Below are 9,438 nucleotides of genomic sequence, written 5' to 3' on the forward strand. Positions count from 1 at the left end.
TCAGGCTGGCAATATATGTCATCATATTATTATCACTAATCATTATTTTCATAACCACATTCGTTTGTAGCGCAAACAGTTTGACCATTTATCGCATTTTGCCATTGTTTCATCACACACTGTTGCACAGGCAAAATGAAAGAGAGATCAGGCGCTGATCGCCTTTTGAAATACGCAAATAAAGGCAACATTGGAGGTTTTGCAGACACATATGAAATTAGGTTTACATGGAGAGTTGGAGACATTAAAAAACTTCATCGTCACGCTCTCAGTAAAGAAGCAGATTTTATTATCGTCTCTTCAATAACAATACCCAGCAACAAGTGAATATTTGCAGGTACTCTTTTACTATAAATCCTGATGTTAGAAAAGTATCCGATATTAGGATATTATTCTGCTGTACATACTGTAGTTGTGTAATAGTTTATAAGCCCATTTAACTGAATTCTGGTCTTATTATCCTTCTAGTTATTTACATTGCGGTCAATGACAGCGGAACTCTGTCACACTTGCCGGAAACGCAGCCGCTTGCTTACTTCCATGTTGCAAAATAAGATGGATACTGTAGGTAAAATGTTTAATTCCTGTACCACAAGTTGCACCACAGGGAACTGCAAAAATACTGATTGTTTTCAAACAGGTTTCCCAAACATTGCCCAATTGGTTGGTCACTGGCATTTGTCGGACCAACAGTTAGTCCTGCCTCCAAATTCACAGCATTGTTTGAGCGCCAAAATTGACATGTCGGACCACTCAAACAAACAGAGCAATCCTTCGAAATCATCACAGTGTGTCACAGGGTTTATAATTTTCTTTACATGCACTTCCCTTTAAGTCTTAGTAGTTTCACTCACCACCGACTCCTTTAAAAGGATGTATAGCTGGATGTGTCCATGTATGTGTGCAAGATCTATGGGTGTGTATCCACAGCTATTGGGGATCTTTAGGGCCTGCAGGGCTCCAGGACACTGGAGAAGAGCACTGGTCAGATCTCGCAATCCATGCTGGGCCGCAAAATGCAGGAGAGTAGGGATGTCCTCTGAGTGAGACTCTGGAAAAACATTTAAACATTTCAAACATTTCACAGTCTGATACAGAATTATTGAAATACTGAAAAGGTCTCTGTAAAAGGGCCCCATTTAAATTAGTTGACTTTCATTTATTGGACACAATGGCAAAGGTTAACTTACTTCAAGGTCTTAATAGCTCCATTTGCACTCCAAACTAATGAATGAGTATGTGTCTTAACAACAAACCCCTTGCAGTGTTCATGTACTGTAAGAGTGGGCATTTCAAACCAAATGGGACTATAGAACCAGATTTTTTTAAAAGCAGTCAGAGACAAAACAAGTACATTAAACTGTATTGACTGTATCATTTTGTGGGTGAACCTCTAAGATTATTATTTTTAATTATATATACACATTTTCCTCAGTTTGGACAGAGAACAAAGACTTCAGAACTGATTAAACTACAGCAAACTAACAAGCTAGTTCTATGTTATTCAGTGAGTTGTTTCAGCCTTGGTAAGTTAGTCTACTGTATTATGTTAGAATATCCATATGAATGGTAAGGCAGCAAAATATGTAAGATGTTCATTTTTCTTAGTGTTTATGAAAAACACATGTGCCTTTAGGGCCAAACATCAATATCACTCATCAAGGGTCCATTTAATGAGTAATATGGATCATGTAAAATTTTTGCCTATACAGTATAACTACAAGAAACAAATAATGATTTGCATTTCATATTTAAGTCAAGCCAAGTGGCTTTTATTGTAATTTCAACCTTATACTGTACAGCTAGTACAGTACACAGTGAAACGAAACAACGTTCCTCCAGGACCATGGTGCTACATAAAAACAAACACAGAACTACGTGAGACTACACAGAACTACTAAGACCTACACATTACTACATAAAGTGTATGTGTGCAAACAGTGCAAGATGGTACAATAATTGCTAAATGTGCAAATTGCAAAGGGAATCGGATGGTGTTCAGTTGTGTGTGTGTGTTTGTGTCAGTCCAGTTTCTGAGTATTGAGGAGTCTGATGGCTTGGGGGAAGAAACTGTTACACAGTCTGGCCGTGAGGGCCCGAATGCTTCGGTACCTTTTGCCAGAGGGCAGGAGGGTGAAGAGTTTGTGTGAGGAGTGCATGGGGTCATCCACAATGCTGGTGGCTTTGCGGATGCAGTGTGTGGTGGAAATGTCCATGATGGAGGGAAGAGAGACCCTGATGATCTTCTAAGCTGTCCTCACTATCCTCCGCAGGGTCTTGCGATCCGAAACGGTGCAATTTCCAAACAAGGCAGTGATGCGGCTGCTCAGGATGCTCTCGATAGTCCCTCTGTAGAATGTGGTGAGGATGGGCGGTGGGAGATTGGCTTTTCTCAGCCTTCACAGAAAATAGAGATGCTGCTGGGCTTTCTTGGTTATGGAGCTGGTGTTGAGGGACCAGGTGAGGTTCTCCACCAGGTGAACACCAAAGAATTTGGTGCTCTTGACGATCTCCACAGAGGAGCCGTTGATGTTCAGCGGTGGGTGATCACTCCATGTTCTCCTGAAGTCAACAACCATCTCTTTTGTTTTGTCTATGTTCAGAGACAGGTTGTTGGCTATGCACCAGTCCGTTAGCCGCTGCACCTCCTCTCTGTATGCTGACTCGTCGTTCTTGCTGACAAGACCCACCACGGTCATGTCATCAGTGAACTTGATGATGTGATTCGAGTTGTGCATTGCCACACAGTCGTGAGTCAGCAGAGTGAACAGCAGTGGACTGAGCGCACAGCCCTGGGGGGCCCTAGTGCTCAGTGTGGTGGTGGAGATACTACTCCTGATTCAGACTGACTGAGGTCTCCCAGTCAGAAAATCCAGGATCCAGTTGCAGGAGGGAGGTGTTCAGACCCAGCAGGTTCAGCTTTCTAATCAGGTGCTGAGGAATGATTGTGTTGAATGCTGAACTGAAGTCTATGAACAGCATTCGAACGTATGTTTTCTTTTTGTCCAGGTGGGTGAGGGCCAAATGGAGGATGGTGGCGATGGCATTATCTGTTGAGCAGTTGGGACGATACGTGAACAGCAGGGGGTCTAGTGAGGGGGCAGCTGGGTCTAGATGTGCCTCATGATGAGCCTCTCGAATCACTTCATGATGATGGGTGTGAGTGCAACGGGACGGTAGTTGTTGAGGCAGGACACTGAAGAATTCTTCGGCACGGGGGCGACGGTGGTGGCCTTGAAGCATGTTGGAATTATGGCACTGCTCAGGGAGATGTTGAAGATGTCAGTAAGAACATCCGCCAGCTGGTCTGCACATCCTCTGAGCACTCTGCCAGGAATGTTGTCTGGTCCAGCAGCCTTCTGTGGGTTGACTCTGCATAGAGTTTTCCTCACATCAGCCTTGGTACGACATAACACCTGGTCGTTGAGAGGAGGGGTGGTTTTCCTCACTGGCATGTCATTCTGTGCCTCAAACCGAGCGTAGAAGACGTTCAGTGCATCTGGAAGGGAGGCATCACTGTCACAGGCAGGTGATGTTGTCCTGTAATTGGTGATGGCCTGGATGCCCTGCCACATGCGCCGCGTGTCGCAGATGTCCTGGAAGTGGCTGTGGATTCTCTGGGCATGTGCGCGCTTTGCATCTCTGATGGCCCGGGACAGTTTGGCGCTGGCTGTTCTTAGAGCCGCCTTGTGGCCTGCTCTGAAGGCAGAGTCTCGGGTCCTCAGCAGCGCACGCACCTCTGCAGTCATCCACGGCTTCTGGTTGTGTGTGTGGTGATGGTCTTGGAGAAAGTGACATCATCGATTCACTAGCTGATGTAACTGGTCACTGATGCCGTGAATTCCTCCAAGTTGGTGGAGTCGCCATTGGTGGCAGCCTCCCTGAGCACTTCATTTGATCAGTACAAGATTTAAAAAAAAAAAAACAAGGTGAACAAATTCAATAATCGAATCTGCTTTAGGGCTGGGCACATACAGTATATTGAAAATTCACAATATATTCATAATTATTTGACTGGAAATTCAATTTAAACAACAACATGAATATCATGATTTTATTTTGCTTTTTATTTGGCCATCTAGTTTCCTAAACAGTGTGTCTATTCATTAAAAAACGTTTGTCTTCAGTAGCTAAAATGCCATTAGTGTTGGTAAGTTTGATTCATTTCAGTGAATCAGTCTGTTTCAAGTAATTGATTCAAAACTCAGATTCAACAATTCATTTGCTTCATCACTCAAAAATGTTGATGAAATTATGTATTAAATTTTTTAAAGAAAAATAAATACAGTATGTAGTTAAATATTGCAGCATATTGTAAATATTACGGCATATTACTACGTATCATGCAAGAGCGTTAGTACATTGGTCCATATTAATTTGAATTATTAAATAACATTCTTCCTTGAGTTCATTTAGTAAAAAACAGTAGGGAAATCATGCCTTGCTGCTTTTTTAACCATGTTCATTTTATATAGTGTAGTTTTATATTACATTTATTATTACTTCTTGCATTAAACATTTTGAATCTTTGGTCAGAAAGATGGCTTTTGTAAACTTGTTCTTCTAAAAAAAAAAAAGAAAAGAAAATCACCCGTTTAAGTAATTTTAAAGTGAATACATTGCCTAAATAGTGAGATATATATACTGACTATCATCAATAGGCTGAAAAATATTGTGATATATTTTTTAGCTGGATCACCCAGCCCTAATTTGCATATTTGACTTGCATATAAGCATATAAGCATACAAGAAAATGTTGTCTCAGAGGAAAGGTAATGCAAATATCTGTCAAGTAGAACCAAAGGTCAAATTAAAACTGACTTTATTTTCCCCAGCAGACAGATACCACTTTCATGACATACCACTGGGAAAATAAGAAGACTTGAAATTATTCATAGAGCTGAAAAGCAGCATAACAGAGAGATAGAGGGAAGTCAGAGTAAAAGAAAATGTTATTGAATTAATGGGTATAGAGAGAAAGCGAGTCAAAACTGGAGATAAATGTGAAAAATAGAAATAATAAATATTAGCAGTGATTGACACAAATACATTAAAATGTATTTAAAATAAAAATACAAAATACCTAAGTTTAAATGTATAAAAATAAAATATCAAATACTGTGTGGAAAAAAATTACCAAAATAAAATACAGTATTTTGTATCTTGAAAATGTGAATAAAATGTAATATGTAAAATTAGCCATTCAATGAAGTATCACTATTAGGTATAATATAAGCTGATGTTTACGTTATATAAAATAATATAAGACCCAAGTATTAAATGTAAAAGGTTTACAAATTTATAGCCACGTTGTGCAAAGACCTGGGCACCAGAAACGTTTTACATTTACTAGTCTGTCATGATAGATACAGGTATGTCATTCAAACATACTTGTTGACTCAGTAAGTCCCAACAGTCAAGTGATTAACGTCTCACTCTGCCTGGCCGGTGATTATGTTTATGAAGCTAACACCTGAAAGTCATAGGAAAAATTGGCTAATGAGACGCGCCTTATCGCCAACAACCGATTAGCTAGCAAGACTGACTAGCTAGTGCTAATGTCCAGTGCTAGTGCTAACGCTATTTTCCCCTTGCTAGTGCTCTTTTATTCCTTCATGTTAACTGAAGGCAAATCTGAATGATGTTCCATTTTAGCATGTTAGCTAGCGATCTAGCTAACGATAGCTAGTGAACTCGCTAACAATAATTAGACTAGTTCCCTAGCTGGCTGCTGACTGTTTTGGATTTCCTCACTATTGACACGCATTGCATTGGCTGGCGAGAAGTATCTTAGCTACCTTAGTATTTTAATGGAAATTAAATTACAGTTGCCAGCAATTATTCTGTTTTTTGCAACAAGTAGAATCGACCATCACATCCTCACCTTATCTTACTCCATATTTCCTTGCAGGAACGCAGAAAATTCATGTGAGGGCACATGGATGTACAGTATAATATATATGCCATTAATATAATATAATGCCATTCTAAAATTACATTTAAAAAGACAACATTTGAGTTTCATCAATTTCAGATGGCAAAGGCTTTGAAGAAGGTCCCAGTGTTGGAGAAATGTATTAAAGTATCGCCATGGAAAGTGATACTTACTAAAGTTCAGTACTATTTTACACCAAGTGGAAAGTTTTCATTCATAATATAAATTTTAAAAACTATCAGCCATTTAATCGGCTACCTGCCTGTTTCCCCAACTTACCATTATCGGCAAAACCCAAAATTGGTTGACCTCCAAGACAGACATATTTAAACAAATAACAAACTAAACTACAATAGCCTACAGTAACTCATAACAGTCTTCATTCAAAAATGAGCTCTGAGCAACATGTGGATTGGGCGTTGAAATCAATGGTAAATGCCATTTGCGGCCCATTTTACTTTCATAATCTGATGTACTTGCGAGTGAAACCAAGTTACTCCACTGGGTGGAAATACATTTTATCTAGTCTAGTGGTTGGAGCAGATGGGTTGAAAAGTAAGAGGGATTCGTGACGTCAGCCGAAAAAGAAAGTCATTTCAGAGGAGGCTTTTTGATTCAAGATTATGAAGACAAAGATAAATTTTATTTGGAATGCAATTGTCTCTAATGTTAATAAAACCTTAAGGTTGCAGGTAAAATTATAATCATAGTTCCCCTTCTGTCACTCACTCAACGTTGTGTCAATGTAGTGACACTAGGGGTCACCCTTGGGAGCCCCAAACACCTCAGATCTTTGAGAAAAGGCCAATGAGAATTGGCGAGTGGAATTTGCATGCCACTCCCCTGGACATACGGGTATAAAAGGAGCTGGCTCGCAACCACTCATTCAGATTTTTTCTTCAGAGACAAAATTTCGGTTGTGTGCAAGCTGTCTTCCACTACCGGTCCATTCACCTCCCAAGAAGCGTTTGCTCTTGGATATACGGCGCATTCCAGTGGCTTTTCTCTCCTTCTGCACAGATCTGTGCAGATTATGCCCCTGGGCACTTCAACAGCGCTAAGAGAGTTTATATTCCTGCAAAGAGTATATTTTCTCTATCAGAGCAAACAAATTGACGCGAACATCTTTTTAAAGACGCATCTTTTTCAAGACAGCCCCTCCCTGGCGAATTCCCCTGAGGAAGGACCTTCTTTCTCAGGGACGGGGCACCATCTGGCACCCGCACCCAGACCTCTGGAACCTCCACGTCTGGCCCTTGGATGGGATGCAGAAGACCTAAGTGGCCCACCACCAGCAGTGGTAGACAAGATCACTCAGGCCAGAGCTCCCTCCACGAGGCAGCTTTATACCCTGAAGTGGCGTCGGTTCACAAATTTATGTTTTTCCCGAGCTGAAGACCCTCAGAGATGCACAGTCGGGTCAGTGCTTTCCTTCCTGCAGGAGAGGCTGGAGGAACAGCTGTCCCCCTCCATCTTGAAGGTGTATGTGGCCACCATAGCGGTACATCACGATACAGTGGATGGTAAGTCCTTAAGGAAGCACAACCTGATCATCAGGTTCCTGAGAAGCTCCCAGAGGCTGAATCCTCCTAGACCATGCCTGTTCCCCTCATGTGATCTCTCCATGGTCCTCCTGGGCCTTCGCGGAGCCCCCTTTGAGCCACTAGAGTCAGTCGAGTTGAAAGCCCTCTCCTTGAAAATGGCCCTCCTGATTGTGCTCACCTCCATCAAGAGGGTCAGGGACCTGCAAGCATTCTCTGTTAGTGATACCTGCCTGGAGTTCGGTCCAGGTGACTCTCACATAATCCTGAGACCCCGGCCAGGCTATGTGCCCAAGGTTCCCACAACCCCCTTCAGGGATCAGGTGGTGAACCTGCAAGCGCTGCCCCAGGAGGAGGCAGACCCAGCCCTGTCGTTGCTGTGTCCGGTGCGTACTTTGCGCATCTACTTGGATTGCACGCAGATCTTTAGACGCTCTGAGCAGCTTTTTGTCTGCTTTGTCGGACAGCGGAAAGGGAACGCTGTCTCCAAACAGAGGCTTGCCCACTGGATCGTGGATGCCAACGCTATGGCATACCAGGCCCAGGCCGTGCCCGCCCCTTCGGGAATACGAGCACACTCCACAAGGAGTCTGGCATCCTCGTGGGCACTGGCCCATGGCACCTCTCTAGCAGACATCTGCAGGGCAGCAGGCTGGGCGACACCCAATACCTTCGCGAGATTTTACAATCTCCAGGTTGAGCCGGTTTCGTCCCGTGTTCTGTCAGGTATGAACAGGTAAGTTCGGGAATACGGACAGCTGGCCAGGTGTATCGCTTGCATCGCTACTACACACGCAGCAGCTTGCTTGCACCTGCACCGGCAGTCCACGTAACATGGTTCAGCTAGTTGTGGCATTTCGTATAGGGACCCCTAGTGAGTGAGAGAAGGGGAACGTCTCGGTTACTGTCGTAACCTCCGTTCCCTGATGGAGGGAATGAGACGTTGTGTCCCCCCTGCCACAATGCTGTACTACCCGCTGAAATGGCCGGGACCCTGTCTCGGCTCCTCGGTATAAAACCTGAATGAGTGGTTGCGAGCCAGCTCCTTTTATACCCATATGTCCGGTGGAGTGGCATGCAAATTCCACTCGCCAATTCTCATTGGTCTTTTCTCAAAGATCTGAGGTGTTTGGGGCTCCCAAGGGGGCGACCCCTAGTGTCACTACATCGACACAACATGTCGTTCCCTCCATCAGGGAATGGAGGTTACGACAGTAAACAAAACGTTAAAATTATTGAATTAAGCTTTTATTGAGCACTAGTTTGAAGACAACGTTTTGCATACAGTAGGTGCATAGAATATCATTGCCAATTGCTTTGTTGAAGTGCAGTGGATCTGGGTCAGGCTGTATTTATGTGGGCAGGGAGGCACATGTCAGAGGAACAAGTGCACAGTAATGCACTTCTGTGGGCTGAGACGGCATCCCTCCATCATTTATTCATGTCTATAACAGACTGTAAAATAAAGTGCTTCTAGCATCAGCCTTTTTGTGCTGATCTGGAAACGGTTATCTGCAGGGGGTGGTGAAACCTAAAATGGGTTTAAAGAGCTAAACACAGAGCTCCTTTTCAGAGGAATGCTCAACTAGAGAAGCACTTACCCCCAGCAGGAAACTGATCACACTGCAGGCCCTGGAAACCTCCTGTTGGCATTTTATGCATCAGACAAGAAGCCAGAGTTTGATCCAGTTTCTCTAAAGAAGACACCTGAAAGGCCTGCAAAAGCATAATAAACATTGTAAACCTCACTGGATCTTTAAAGGAACAGTTCACCCCAAAATTAAAATTATTATATAATTTACTCACCTTCATGACATTTCAAACCTGTATGACTTTCTTGCACTGAACATAAATGCAGAGGGCTATATTTTCGTGGGAGCGCTTATTCTAAGGGCAATTTCTGTGCCAGCGCAAAGCGCAATTGGGCACGGGTGGGAGTGTTTGTGCTATCTGTGGATGTAT

General features: G+C 42.9%; 1 protein-coding gene across 2 annotated transcripts in view; it reads right to left on the bottom strand.

Moving 5' to 3' along the window:
• The window catches only part of LOC127434443 (B-cell scaffold protein with ankyrin repeats-like), a 61,193-nt gene that overhangs the window by 36,016 nt on the left and 15,739 nt on the right, over positions 1-9,438 (bottom strand). For both annotated transcript variants that reach the window (XM_051687334.1, XM_051687250.1), the window contains exons 6-7: positions 9,078-9,192; positions 855-1,051 (exon numbers count right to left, since the gene is read on the bottom strand). In XM_051687334.1, coding sequence (XP_051543294.1) covers positions 855-1,051; positions 9,078-9,192 — 312 coding nt within the window. The remainder of the gene's footprint in view (positions 1-854; positions 1,052-9,077; positions 9,193-9,438) is intronic.

The sequence above is a fragment of the Myxocyprinus asiaticus genome, chromosome 1 (genome assembly GCF_019703515.2).
Source record: "Myxocyprinus asiaticus isolate MX2 ecotype Aquarium Trade chromosome 1, UBuf_Myxa_2, whole genome shotgun sequence".
Taxonomy (NCBI): Eukaryota; Metazoa; Chordata; class Actinopteri; order Cypriniformes; family Catostomidae; genus Myxocyprinus; species Myxocyprinus asiaticus.